Source organism: Arachis hypogaea, chromosome 2 (genome assembly GCF_003086295.3).
Source record: "Arachis hypogaea cultivar Tifrunner chromosome 2, arahy.Tifrunner.gnm2.J5K5, whole genome shotgun sequence".
In the NCBI taxonomy this organism is placed as follows: Eukaryota; Viridiplantae; Streptophyta; class Magnoliopsida; order Fabales; family Fabaceae; genus Arachis; species Arachis hypogaea.
Window position 1 is genome coordinate 100,600,142 of NC_092037.1, and position 15,894 is coordinate 100,616,035.

The following is a 15,894-nucleotide window of genomic DNA, read 5'->3' on the forward strand; positions in this document are numbered from 1 at the left end:
CACGCCTCACAAGTCACATGTAAAATTTTGATATCAATTATTAAATAAATAAAATCATTTTGAAATCTTAATCATTGTATACACGCACTAGTTAGAATTTTTGCAATATATTATATTGATCAATAATAATGTTAAATAATAGTACACATAATATTCTTTGATTTATTATACTAATCAATATTGTTATTGTTTATTATTATTATTATTATTTAAACTTTAAGATTGTTTGATAATCGTCTCATAAATATTATTCTTTAATGAGAAAAACATAAAAATAAACAAAATTTATACTTTGAGACAATTAGGAAAAATGACAGTGACATTTTCTTTTGATATTTCTGTATTTGTGATTTCAACAAACTCTATATTAGGAGCCAAAAATAAAACCCCTATACAATAACACAATTAACAATAAATGCAACCTTACTCTTGCAACTAGCAAGTAGAATCTGTGTTTCTAAGATTAACTCATGCATTTCAAGTAATTTAAAGTTAAACATGGCAATCTTATTGTTACATCAAAACTAATTCCAAATTTTTATTTTGACTATGGTGTCAACAAGGTAGTGTTTGGCTCCTAACATGACAGAAAGATCCTAGATAACGGGACGGCGAAACCGTTGCTACGGCTCTTCTTCATTTTGGAGGTACATAGATTTACTCAAATCAACATCCTGAAATGGTCATTCAATTCAAAAACAAATCTGCTAAAATTAAATGGGAATGTAGAAATGTGGAATAACTATGAATTTGTTATTGATGGATATGTATATATGAGATTGAGAAAACATGGGTCTGAAAGAGTTCATACTTTATATCAACAGACATAGATGATGAATCCATTTTAGTAACAAAAAAACATGCATTCATTAGAACCCAGTATAAGGGAAACAAAAAAAAGGAACAACTGCACTAAACAAACTCCATCACTTTGCATAAAGATCTAGTGCTTGTCCTCCTTAGGAGTCTCTTTCGGAGGCACCTTTGATTCCAATTCTTTTGCAGATTTCTGCATTTCCCTGAAAAAAGGATTGCAATAACATATTACAATCTGAAAATCTGTTAAGTCTATGTATAATCGACGGAATAAATAAGTATCGCCTATGTCAACGTTGCAATATAAGAAGAAAAATAAAAAAAATGAAGATATACAAGTTTAGGTTTAAGGTTTAGGACAAACATGCTTTAAAGTGCAATTCCAAATCACAAAAAAGCCATCAAATTATTTTCTGGTAGATTCATAACATACATTTTGACTTACTAATTTAATAACCAAATCAATAGTTCTAAGTTTATTTCTACTAGTATTTATTTAGAGGGCAAATGTTGGAGATTATGGGTTCAAATCCTAGAAATAGCCTCTCTACACGAAAGAATAAGGCAACAAATATCTACTCTCCCTAAACCCACCAGATCAGAGTCCTATGCACCAAGTTCCCTTTATTTCTAACAGTAGTTGCTTAACAACCAAGTCAATAAATCAATGCGAAGTTCATGGTATGTTCCCCGACATATTCTGGATTAGGTGTTTTATTTGGAAAATAGCATTGATCCGATTCATTTATATTATGATACTTAACAGATTTCAATCTTCGACACTGTCGTTTTTGTTCTTACTACCAATTAAACATGCAGTTTTCCATCAAGAGAAACACTCGGATCAAATATACTTCTCAAAGTGGGAAAGCAGTAGCTCTAAAAATAAAAAATGCATTACAGAGAAAGCTCTTTCCAGTTGTATCTACGGCTAACTACACGAATCAAAACGACACCATTGTACTGTATCATAAACAAGTAACAATCCCTAAAGAGAGAAAAACAAAAAGGTTCAAGGAACATATTTCTAACACAACCATAGTTAGTCATCCATATGCTAACAATGCTAGTACCATCAAAATCCAAGACCCTTAGCCTTAGGCATGATTACTTACGATAAGCGACACCAATTCTTTCTAGCTTTCTCCATATAAGCAGATTTTGACATAAAGGTAGTTAGCTAAGCAAAAGTGAGCTGATTACTAGACAAACCTCACCCGCAAGGTTGGATTTCAAAACCGCCATACCATTTACAACTCCAGGTCAAAGCTTAGCCTTCTCCACCTAATTTTTTTAGGAGTAAAATTCCTTTAAATGAAAATGTAATATGACCAATATTTTTCCTTGTATATTTGCCTTATCGACCCAATACTAACCAACATTTTTTTCCATTAATAATAAAATACAACGTTGTATTGAAAATCAATGCAATGTATCTATTTTTCCCTCTATGAAAGGATGATAGAACTTCACTCTGTACAATCAAATATAAACTAACTTTGAAAACAAAATAACATAATCCATAAACATAAGCTTCCAAGTTCAGAATTCCAATATCCAACCAATCACTCTATGTTATCCAAATCCCACTCCTAAACCATAAACCCTAACACCCCAAAAAACTAAAAATTTCAATAACAAAACCATCAACCGAAAAACTAAAAACAAAAGCAACCCAGAACACAAGATCAAAACTTGACGAGAATAAATAAAGTACCCAGATGGAAATCAGAGAGAAAATGGGAAAAGGGGACTCACTTGGAAGAAGCAGCGGTTTCTTCTTCGAGCCAGTTACGGATGTGCTTAACATTGCGCCTGAATATGTTGGCAGATTGCTTCACGTCGCTCCTCAGAAGAAGCACCACCGCACTCACACCAGCCACGGTCAGCACGAAATTCGTCAAACCCATAATAACAGCGAAGGATTTCACCACCCTGGAGGGATAAAAAAAATGCTTTTTTATGATGTTTATGCTGCTGCTGCTACTTTCAGTGCAGTGAGGAGAGAAAATCAAAATTGCGTTTTTTTCTTGGACACGGTGAAGGCCAGACACACCCGGCCCACAATCCGGAACAGATCCGATCCAGAAACCGCCCGAACCGGACTCCCAATTCAAACTACCCCTCTCTGTCGCTGTGATTATCACTCCCTCTCCAGGAGTAGAATTCCAAAGCAGAACTAATGAACTATGCATGCGGTATTATGTTTTTATTTTTGGAATATTTTTGCCATTTTGGGTGTCGTTTTTTGTCCTGGTCTAAACCCGAAAACCCTACCCAAACCCACAACCCCAAAAAGATCTTCTCCCTCCCTGATTTTTAACATTCGATTGTGACTATCCCTAGACGGTGGCAGCGTGGTCGCCGTCGTGATAGGTAAAAGGTAAAATCCGGGACCGGTAAAAATAATTGGCTAATACAACTAATAAGATGAATAAAAGACGCCATGATTGTAGCCATAGAAAACGAAAGAAAAAAATTTTCTCACTTAAAATTGACGGTAAATCAAACACAAGACTGCACATGATCAGCTAGAAAATTAGAAATTTCAAAGTAAGTTAGATGAGCGTTTGGATTGTTTCACTCCCCGACATTACATCAACCAATTTCAAGTTAAAACCCTCAATTTTCGTTTTAAAATTAATTAATACATTTTCATTGATTAAATAAGACACTAAGAGATGGAGATTGGAGATGAAAAATAATGGATCTCACCTGCCGGGATCGGCGACGGGAGCAATGCGGGAGAGGGCGCGATTGACGAGGACGGTGAAGAGGAAGGCAGCACCAACGTATATAAGAAGCGTGCAAACGACGTCGTCGTTTTTGGATACCCAGTGGGCAAGGAAGTCGCGTTTTGGCTTCGGTCCTTTGTACCTGTCAGCTGAAGAAGAAGAAGAAGAAGAAGAAGAAGAAGAAGGAGATGAAAGGTTTAAGGTGGGGAAGCGCGTTTGGAAGGCTGGGAGAGAGAAAGAAAGGAATGGTGAGTGAGAACAGTGAGAGCAATTGTTCCTCTTTTTTGTTCAATTAGGGTTTTAGTTTCTGGGTTCAAAGTCTTGGGCTTTTTTTATATGAAAGTGTGTATCTTTAATCAGATTAAAAAAAAATGATAAAAAATAAAAAAATTGGTAATAAATTTGCAGCTAGAAAAACATATGGTTTGTTAACCAAAAAAAAAGGATTTGCTTTAAAATAGTGAAGACTTTGAATATATAATACTATCATCAAAATATCATTGTTGCCTTGTTGGTCGAAATTATAAATATTTATATAAATGAGACAAAGTCAACACTGATAATAACAATATTTCAATTTGCAACTCTAGTCTACTTCATTTACATGTTGAATGACTGGAATTGGTGGTTATTGTTCTTCTCATCAGCCAAAAATCCATTCATTGTTATTGGTGGCAAGATTTGTGAAGATTGTGACACATTCTGAGATTGATGAGAAAGAATGTCTTTTAAATCAGTCTCATATTGAAGTTGATCAATCCAATTCTCAACCTCAACAAAATCATTCCAATTAATAAGACCACCATTTTCACTGATTTGATTTGTAGAATCCACAATAACACTCTTTTCTTTAGAATCCATAACCGCAACTTGATTTGTAGTAGAACAATTTAGAGACACATTAACTTGGCTAGTAGAATCCATAATCACCCCATTGTTGTTTGCCACAAAATAAGTAACATTTGGATCAAACTTAGGGTTTTGAGTTTGATATACCAAATTATCATGATGAAGAGCATAATCATGATTAGGAATGTTGTTCACGAAATTGAGTTGACTTTGACTTTGGTCAACATTGAAGTTGCTACCATTATCTTGATTACTCTCCTTCAACATGTCAATTCTTTTCTTACAAGTTTCAATTTTAGTGTTCACCAAAGCAATGAACTCCATCAATTGGTTCCCATCTAAGGTGGTAAAAATTGGATCCATGGTAGGATACTTGAATTTGAGTACCTTCTTTCTCAATTTAGAAATCTCAGCCTCAATCATGAATTCTTCATCAAAGATTATGGGGTGTGTCTCATTGTTCTTTTGAACCTCGTACTTTTCAATTATGGATTGCACCTTTGAATGTTCTTGTGGCCAAGTCATTGGTTGAGAAGAATCATCTCCATAAACAATTAGACAAGCTTCAACTTTACATAACTTTGAAAATGTTGCAATTTTCTTCATGATTCCATCTTTTCTTTGCATGAAAGAAATTTTACGTTCTCGTTCCTTTTTGATGCATTCATAGACCGTTTTTCCACGACCCATCTAAAATTAAGAAAATATTCTAAAATATTAAACATATATATCATTATTAATCATAATATAAAATTAATTACATAATTACACAAAAAAAAATAAAAAAATCATTCAAAGTTCTTAATTCTCAAGGTTGTCAAAATTGTATTATTAAAAAAATAAATACAAAAGAAGAATTATTATATATCTTATTTTAATCGAACAAAAAAGAAAATTAAGAAACCATTCATAGCTACAACATGTCTTGTAGATAAGCAAAAACAAGAAAGAAAATAAGAAAGAAGATAATAGCAAAGAAAATACATGTAAACTAAAGTTCAAGTTAATTTTGAAATAAAATAAAAATAAGAACATTAATACCTTCGGCTTCAATGGCTGACCTCAGATTGTTGTTTGAGTAAATACGAAGTGAATTGGTGAAAACTAAACATCAACTTATCATATTGTTTCATTAAACCCAACTAGCCTCTTATATATATAGTTTTTCTTATTTGTTGGAAATACGATTTGTTTAAAAAAGAAAAAAATATTTGGCCATCACTACTTAAAGATTACCGAAAATCTTTGATTGAGAAATATATCCATCGAGGAGATGAATCCTGTTATAAATTTATGTACAAAAGATTTATTCATATTGATCGAATATTTAATTAATTAATGTAGATATTTATATAATTCAACCACAAAATAGGAATTTGGATCATCTAAAGTTTGAATTTCACTTTAGAGAGTAAAGTGTGATCTCTTACCATTTATTTTATAAGTGGGACCAAGAGAAAATATGAGAGAGAAACCATTCAATGGTAGAAAATCACACTTTACCCTCTAAAGTAAAAATTTAAAATTTAGAGGATCCAAATCCACAAAATAGAGGGACTATAATTAATGTTGCAAGGATTCATAAGAAACAAATCGACACAAAATCTAAAGATGGGTCAGTTCAACTAATTTAAGCCCATTTTGATTAAATTTGTGGACCGGGCTAATTTTTTTTATTTATCTATAGTTTTTAAAATGTATGGTTTTTCATCACCCAAAAAATATGTACATTTCTTGAAACAATATATGTTTTCATAACCAAAAAAATAACGCATTATTTCAAATCAAAATATATGGTTCATTTTGATGTATTTAATATTGTAAAAAAAATTAGTTATTTTTTTAAATGTTCAATTTTTGTATTCTAAGAGTATTTGGTAGAAAAATTCTAAAATATTATGAAATTATTTATTCCAAAAACTTAAATTGATAGGAGAAGACAACATTAATGGTTATAAATTATATCTCTAATATTATTAGCAACATTAATGATTATATCTCTAACATTCTTCTTTTTGTCTTTTATTCTTTATTTGCCTTATGTTTTTTTTTTTTTGAATTTATCAAAGATCGAACTCTAAATCTTTTGATTATAGAACTTTGATATTATATTATAAAACTACTTATTCTAAAAATTTTAGCCGATAAAAGTAGATAATATTAATAATTATATCACTAACATAAAATATATAAAAATAACCATATTAAATAATCTAACAACTTAGTAGGTATAAATTCCAATGCAAACTTTTAAATTCCACAAAATAATTTCATCAAACATTAGGAACATATAATCCATAGAGCCATTTTGATCACATGGGCATGTTGTTTCTTGTTCATCGTTTTTGAAGACCCACCAAGAAACATAGAATCTGGTTACTTTTTATATCCATGGAGGAATTGCATCCATTGAGTCAACTATAGCCTATATAGGCAATACCAAATAAATATTATGGGTTCAAGATATTCATTCCGATATTGTGATGACAATTTGACAATGCCCACACCTTGTATTATGCTGTATTGCACATTCTAGACTTGTCTTGTCACCCACAATAGTCAATAGTAAATAAAGTTTCCACCAAAAATATCTCCTTTTGAACCTTCGGAGTAAAAATATACATATACATATATTATATTATTAGGTGAATTTTATGCTATATATAATTATAATATTAAAATTTTTTTTTAAATATTTATAGAGTGTTTTAGTAATTTTAAACTATTAATTTTAATTATTATATATTATATATTTTTTATAATTAAGATTAATGATTAAAATTACTAAAATATCGATATTTTATTTAATAACATTTGAAATTCTTCCTATATTAATAGTTATTGTGTCTATAAAATTTTTATAATATTTAAAATATATAATTAGAATTAAATATTTTGTTATTATTGACAATATTTTTTAATGTAATCATTTTTATTGCTTAGTTAAAAATATTACTAAATAATAAAAAATATAACTTTAACTTTAGTTCTACTTTTTAAATATTGCAAAATTTTATGGATGTCATAAAATACACCATATTATATATTATCGACTTTGTACGTGTATACTAAAATTAGCCATTAAAATCGGTCATCAATATAAAATATATATTAGAATATAAATAAATATTAAAAATAAATTAAATTATACATATATTTATACATAAATCTATTGATAATTAATTTTAGTGTATAAATAATATTTTTGATATAGTGTTATATATATGCATAGGCAAGAAAAGTGGGATGATATGTTCAATCTTTACCACCTTTACCTTTAATATGTCAAATTAAATATGAACACATATACAAGATTAAGATAACTTTATATAATTAATTTAGTGACTATAATAATTCAACGAATAAAATTGAATCCAACATATAAAAAGAAGAAATGAAATATTCTTATTAATCTATAGTGAAAGTTGGGGAAGATGCATTCGTGGAATGAAAAGGAACCAGTATGCGTGATTAGCCACAAAGAAATAAAGTTAATATATATATTATGCCTAACAAATATTCCAAAAAGATTAAGAATGAGACACATAATTACTGTGGCAAGGATTAAAAAACCAATGAACATATATAGAGACCATAAAAGAATGACACATTGACACACTCTTTAAAATTTATGCATATGTATGTCTCTCAAATATCTTTCAAAAGGTAATAAAGATAAAAGGATATAACTTATGTCCCTCTACTATTGGAGTTTTGCTTCAACATTTATCATGAAAATGTATTTTCCATTATTATTATTATTATTATTATTATTATTATTATTATTATTATTATTATTATTATTATTATTATTATTATTATTATTATTATTATTATTATTATTATTATTATGTGCCCAAACAATAATATTTTTTATTTTTTTCAAAGATAATAAATTATATTTCATTAATTATTAAAAAATAAAATATAAAAATGTTTAAAAACAAGACAACATAATAAAAAATAGGAATCTCTTAAAACAATACATTAAAAATATTTATCTAACAGTGTATAGTCAAAAATTAAGAAAAATTAAAAAAAATAAATCAAATTAAATGAAACTAAAAATTTTTTTTGTAAAGACGACGAACTAAGATAAAATTATTTACAAATTTCATAGAATAACTTGACCAAGCCTCAAAGATTATTTTTAGCATTAGTGCACATTTGATTACTAATTTATGAAAAAAAAAGGAAACAAAAATTAATCTATGTCAAATATAAATAAATAAAACAAAACTCTAAATTGAAATAATTTAACATTAAATTATTTAAAAAAAAAAAGCTTTTGATCACATCAACAACTATATATCTTCTCATGATGCAATGACTAAAGTCTAAAACTCCTTAACTTTGAGTTTTCAAATTCATAATGCATGCTGAGAATGAGATCTTTTTAAAGTCTTTGACTTTGAGAGAGTGTTTTAAATTCATTCTAGAAGACACAACAATACATATTGGAGTATTGATCATAACACAAAATAATAAAGCAACCTTATTCATACGTGTTCCATATTTGATGACCACACAAATTAGGAGTGTGGTCTGCCACTTTATGAAATGTGTTGTTTAACTTCTCCATAACCAATCATGACACATCCTTGTGGATGTATACATAAAGTTTTAATATGTGAACCTTAGTGTTCTTCCATCTCCTTTCAACTTAATTAGTCAAACCCTATCATCATGTCATATTTCTATCACAACAAAATAGGGTTTCATTAATAATGTTACTTATTAAGACCTCTCATCACTTCTCTATGCCACTCAATAACTTTGTGGTTCCTATAGTAATAATAATAGTGATAATGGATTATTATAACTCGGATGCCCGAATATGCCTAAACAATTGTGTTGACTATCTTCTATAAAATCACTTATATAAAAAAATTAAATTATAAAAATTATAAAAATTTATATCTCACTCTAATATTTTTTTAAAATTTTTTTTCTTTTTGAGTTTGCTTAAATTATCTATAGTTCTTTTCCATTTCCCTTTTCTTGTTTTGCTTTATGAAGACCACTTCAATAAAGATACTAAAAATGTCTTCTTTTTTTTAAGACGTTTATATGTGTCATGATATTATTTTACATATTTATTAAACCGGTTAATAATTTATTTTTTAAGAAACCAGAACAAAATCGATTTATTATAGCAACAATAATAAACTCAATTGTTCGCATTATAATTATTAGACCCGATTTGATTCGATCGATTTACATAATCTAAACCGAATCATATTTAAATTTTTGATAAAAAAATAAATATATTCCTAATTTTTGTTTAAAAAAATGATCCAGTGATCTGATAACAATTGCATTTATTGTTATTGTTATAAAAAAATTAGTTTTATTCTAATTTGTTAAGAAATTAAAAAATAACCGGTTCATTAATATGTCTAATAATAATGAGACACATAAATGTCTTTACAAAAAGATGTTTTACGCATTTTTATGGGAGCATCCTCTTGCTTTATATATGCTGATTTTTTTTAAAATTAATAAAATTAAATATTAAACTTTTTTTATCATCATAAAAACTCCTAATAATTTAAGTTGATAAAAATATAAATAAATAATTATTATATTTTTAATTATTACCTACATTTAATTGTATAAAAATAAAACTATTAATTTAAATGTTGAAATATCTTTCACATATATCTTTCGATCTTACTATTACATATATGATCAAAGAACTTATGCCGACCAAAGACCTTGTATCACTTTTTAATTTATATATTTCTTTTCAATGTGTACAATATATTGGAACTATATATAACTTTTAGATAAAGAAAAAAATTGATTATCTATTGTCTTGGAATATATATATATAATGTATTTTATTACGTAAAAATTTGAATAAAAATTAAATTAAAAATTATATTAAAAATATAATTATTTATGTATCTTTGTTTATCAATTAAAATTTAAAAAAAATAATTTTATAATATAATATCAGATTTTTTAAAACTTAAAAATTTAGAGTTTGATTTTATTTGTTTTATCCTAAAAAAAAGAATTTTATTTCAGTATAAAAAATTTATATAAAAAAATATATTAGTAATATGAATAATACTCATATTTTTTTATCAATTCAAATTTTTAGAAAAAAATAATGTGATTTCATGTCAGACAATTTTCACTTCTAATTTACAAAGAGTGAAAAGCTATTTTAAACATGGGCATGATTATTATGATTGTTCTCATACACATGGATGATGTTGGGTTTGATGAGCATATGGTAATGAATTGATAGACCAACAATTTTATGGGAAGAGAAAAAGGAATTTGTCTTCAAATTGGAAAGCATAGTTTCTGGGATTCCTTCACAAACTCCATAGGATGAAAAAAACAAAGTGGGAACGTGTGGACCTCTCTCTATATATCCCACTTAGCAAAATCTATCATTATGTTCTTTGCATTTCAATTAATTTGATGCTCAATAACCTCTACCTTATAATAATTTAATTTTAAAATTAATAATAAAAATAAATAGTATATATGGCAAATTCTTAACTCCAAATAAATGACACACATATATAAGGTAGCGTTTGTTTTGAGGTATTGAAATATATACGAAAAGACTGAAACTCAGTATTATATTTGTTATTTCAGAGACTAGTACTAAATTTTTTATCTCTGTTTTCAAAATTTCAGTATTTCAGTATCTCTTGAGACACAGGGGACTAAAATTTTTAGAGATGAAGACTAAAATTTTAATAATCTTTTATACCTAAAATATCTCATTTCAATTTTATCCTTTGTACAAATTAAAATAGAGTTTTATCTTTATTTTAATTTCTATCTCCCATTTTACACTAAACAGAATACTAAAATTTATTTCAATCTCTATCTCTTAGTCTCTGTTTTTCAATCTCAGTTTTTTCGTCTTTATCTCTCCACTAAACGCTACCTAAACGCTACCTAAGTGTATATATATATTGATACATACATACCTTATCATTTTAGAAAATGCATGTGTCGTTCTTGTGAACAATATCAATACAGGTTACGTAACAATATATTGAAAGCTAAAGCAAAAAAAAAAAAAAAAGGTTTAGCTAGGGAATGAGTGAATGAATGAAATTGAAAAGTCATGAAAATAATGCCCATAATATATACTATATGCTTTGGTTCCTTAGCTTATTGGTTAATTGAATGGCCCATATAAATAATGTATAGCCACAAGAATATTTTGTTACATTTTTTATATATACACTGATCCTATTCTCTATTCTAACTTTGGTGTGTACCTTTCAATTCAAATTGTTTAATTGGTGACTTTGGTGTTCCGTTTGGTGGTGTTATTATTGGTGGTTTTCATGACTTTGTAGTGAATAATAATGATACCATAATGGTGTCTACTATTTATTATATTTATTTATATCATATTTAATTTTATGCTTGTTAATGAGAACCAATGTTTATTTCAATGGGTATATATATATGTGTGTGTGTTTTATCAACAAATTAATAATATCAATAGAAAACCTATGTCTAACTGTTTAAAGAAAAGTACATGAGCTAGCAACCATTTATTTTATCAACAAAATTTAGTTTAAAACAGTATAAATTTATTTTATTTAGTATTTATTAATTATTATTAAAATTAATAAATAATAAATAAAATAAATTTAAATGGTTTAGACTGATTTTTTATTATTTTCTTAATATTATTGTTATTTTTCATAATTTGGTAAGTTACAAAAAAATAACTTGCCAAAATAGGAAATAATTCTCATCTTAATAAACTAATTAGTAATTTCATGTTAATTAATGAATAAACTCTACTATATAAAATATTTTAATGATTGATGATATACCCAAATAACAAATAACTAATACAATATCATCATCTAAGTACAACTTTCTCAAATCCTTTTTCATGATAACCAACCGTCCCTCTCGGTAGATTCATCCTCCCATAATTAATTAATTAATATTATTTAACAAAATCATATGAATTGATAAATGAAATAATTAAATGCGATAGATTCTATGATTATGTATTTTAAAAAATGGTATACAATATATCATAAAATTTCTGATAATTCAAAATTTTAAAGAATATTTTCAATATTATCTCAAATTGAAGCCATGCAAGCTGATGATGCAATACTGTGCATATTTATTTATATAAGAGGAAGTATAAGGAGTCAATAGAGTATTTATATAATGTACAATGGGGATATAGGAATGTTCGATTCAGTAGGATATCAGATGTTTATTATTCTTGGTACCCAAATAGTTATTCTGGATAGTATGGTCTATTGTATTTAAGAAATTAGTAATATTTTATCTTAAATATTCATTTTTTAATTCATATTGAGCCAACTAAATAACCTATTATATATATTGTATAAATATTCCATTAGCTTCCTAATATCGGGATTCTTTATATAACCAATTACCTTTTTTATGGGAATGATGCAATGCTTAAATTTGATAGAATTTATAAGTAACATTTTTTTATACTCTCTTATTGAAATTTCCAATTCTAGTAGGTTGGGTTGGCAAAATTATTCTCCAGCTAGGGTTTGACTATCTAATTTGCATGGTTGGCATGCTTTGGCAGAATAATATAATAGAACATCCATTTTTTTAAAACACTACATGGCTTGTCCTATTGGATTATCAATATTGGCTTTTTCTTTTTAATTTATTTTTATTCTTATTTTTTTGTATTTTGTATTTTGTTTTCTGGCTGCCCTTAAACTTTGTCCCTTTCTCTTAGATTATTGGGTTGTGTTCTTATTTGGTTTTTCAGATATCATTAGTGGGTGTTGCTTTCAACGGCTTCCACATTTTAAATTAACTTGAACCTAACGCAACGTGTGCTTATAGCCATGGTCCATGGATTATTATTTGAACTTTAATTTGAAGCCATATATATATTGTAGTGTATGTGCATGCCTCAAGATTTTTACTTAAATTAAATATAAGTAATAATGTTACATACTACTTTAAATGTTATTGAAATGTTAGATTTTGGCAATTTACGTGATAAACAAACAAATGGGTATTTTTTTTTTAATTTTAATTAATGTATGTTATTTTTAGCTGTTGATATAAATAATGCATGATTTTATGACTGTTGAATCACTGCTACAAGAAAAACATGATTTTATGCAATTTTTTAAGATTTTGTGGTGGTTTTAAACCATCACTAAATAGAATTGTGATATTTGGTATAGATTATCGTTCTTAAAGCGTACAAAAAATTTTGCGGCCATTTCTAACTAAACATCCAAATTGATATTCGAAAAATTTTAAATTGAGAATTTTATTTTTTAATAAATTTTTGTTCTCTAAAATCTTTGGTCTTTGTGTTGATTTAAAAAGAGACTATCTTTTTTATAATTATATTTTTTAAGCCTAATTATTTTATAATAAAATTAGTTAAAAATTTATTTGTCTTATACATATTAAAATTTTGATTGAAATTAATAAAGAGATTAATTTATCTGACAAAAATAATTTTTGAAGACTTTGTTTTAGCAAATAAAAATGTATTAAAAACTAAAGTATTTATCTAAAATTTGTTGAAAATCAAATGTTTATTCCATAGGTTTTATCTTAAATTCTCAATAATATTATTGAACCGAAAATTTTTAGAATATTTAGCAAAATAAGATATGTGAGAGAGAGAGAGAGAGAGATTAAAATTGAATACGTGATATTGTCCTTATGATGAGCTAATCAACTTTTAATACACTTTTAAATTTCATTTTGATGATGATGATCAAGTGCCTTATTAGTTTTGCCCTACTCTTCTAGCTATATGTTTCTTGGTTTATATTCTTTTAGCCAATCTACTTTTTGTAGCAACATTTTGTCCTCAATCATTATATTGTTTCTTTAATGTATGATCCTAATTCAATTCCTATTCATAGTTAATTCAATTAACACTAAATCGTATAAATTGATGCATATCTCTTAGCCTCACAAGATTTTGGGGTACTAATGAAGATTTTATTGTTAGCAGTTTCCTTCAAAGAATATGTTCCTTTCTTTAATTAGTCAAAGCAACAATCTCTCCTAACATCTCTGATTTATTCCATTGCCACCTTTCCATGGCTTCATGCATATAGGGCAAAGGAATAAAGTGACTAAAAGGATAAATAATTGAGTATATATCAATTTTATAGGTTCTCATAATTAGGTATTTAACATTGAAGTGACTCGATCTAAATTAGGAAAAAAAAAAAAAACAAGTATCTTCTGTGTATTCATACTTAAATAATACGTACAAAAGTACTTATACTTTAGGCCAATAATCTTTTTGTTAACGTGACAAGTTTTTTTCATTGTTAAATAATTAAAGATAATCTTACTAAAATAAATTTGTATTACTGATCAATAGAAAAAAATATAAAAAAATAAAAACATAATTTATTTTTTTATTAAATTTTTATAGTTATATTTTTATTATTATATATATTTTTTTAAAAAATTTATAAATAAAATAAAATAAAATTAATTTTTTATAATTTATTCTAATTTATTATCAAATAAAATTTAAAAATGTTAATTTTTATGTCTTTATATTTTATTTTTAATGTTTTATTTTATCTTATTTTCAAAAATAAACACAATTTATGTGATGATCATATACGTGACTTTTAATTTGCTTTAGAATTTTGGCATATATATGCAGTTATTTTATTTCTTTTACTTTTCTCCCCTTAATTAGATTACGTAAATGATAGATCCACATAGATTAAGAAATTAAAGAATTTTGACAAATGTTGCAGTGCCGTCTCGAATCTGCAGCAGGTTAGTGAGATTAATTAAGCTCAACCTGATTCTAAAAAAAATTTGAAAAAAGAAAAACACTAATTACATATATCAATATATGCGTCTAAAACTAATAATAATTAAAATGGATTATCCGAATCATGTTATATATATAAAAAAAACTATATATTATTAGAGATATATAATAGATTTATTATTATTTAAATTTAGAATTTATGATTTAGATTTTATATTATTTAATATTTTATTATTATTCTATAAATTATAATTATAATATTTTTTAGGTGAAAATTCAGGTGAAGTCGGCTTCATATGAAGTTGATACTGAGAGCCATTAGATAATTTAATTTATTTGATTAAATTTTCATCCAACGGTTCTCAGATATCAACTTCAATTGAAGTCGACTTCACATGAGTTTTCACCTATTTTTTATTTAGATTTACAAACAATTTATCTATATATAATAAATTATGATATAATTCAACCGATTTTTCTTTCAAATTAATATTTTTATAGGATCAAACACATTTTATAATAATTAACGCCAAAATTTACACCATACATAACATCTTTCAAAAGAAATTTCAGTCTCTTCTGATAATCAATTATTGTCCTAAGAACAAGTAACGAATTTTAAGTTAATTATCTTCGTCATTACCAAACCGGAAAAAATCCACTAGATAGTGTTGTCGGGTAGGTCAAAAATTAAATTCATTGATTAATGTTGATGAC

At 26.5% G+C, this 15,894-nt stretch overlaps 2 protein-coding genes across 2 annotated transcripts; both read right to left on the reverse strand.

Annotated features, from left to right (window-relative positions):
- Positions 1-732: 732 nt before the first annotated feature.
- On the reverse strand, positions 733-4,050 carry LOC112757434 (uncharacterized). The gene is made up of 3 exons (XM_025806027.3): positions 3,532-4,050; positions 2,575-2,751; positions 733-1,019 (listed from the first exon to the last, which is right to left on the reverse strand). The coding sequence occupies exons 2-3, from the start codon at positions 2,724-2,726 to the stop codon at positions 944-946; spliced, it is 228 nt and encodes a 75-aa protein (XP_025661812.1). The 5' UTR covers positions 2,727-2,751; positions 3,532-4,050; the 3' UTR covers positions 733-943.
- Positions 4,051-4,059: 9 nt separating this feature from the next.
- On the reverse strand, positions 4,060-5,568 carry LOC112757409 (uncharacterized). The gene is made up of 2 exons (XM_029293581.2): positions 5,442-5,568; positions 4,060-5,090 (listed from the first exon to the last, which is right to left on the reverse strand). The coding sequence occupies exon 2, from the start codon at positions 5,088-5,090 to the stop codon at positions 4,152-4,154; it is 939 nt and encodes a 312-aa protein (XP_029149414.2). The 5' UTR covers positions 5,442-5,568; the 3' UTR covers positions 4,060-4,151.
- Positions 5,569-15,894: the final 10,326 nt, after the last annotated feature.

Bases quoted from the DNA above. Each gene is read 5' to 3' on its own strand.
- LOC112757434 (XM_025806027.3), bottom strand. From the start codon at position 2,726: ATGGGTTTGACGAATTTCGTGCTGACCGTGGCTGGTGTGAGTGCGGTG. The intron at 1,020-2,574 runs GTGAGTCCCCTT...TCCTTTTTTCAG, and splicing joins GAAACCGCTGCTTCTTCCAA to GGAAATGCAGAAATCTGCAA.
- LOC112757409 (XM_029293581.2), bottom strand. From the start codon at position 5,090: ATGGGTCGTGGAAAAACGGTCTATGAATGCATCAAAAAGGAACGAGAA.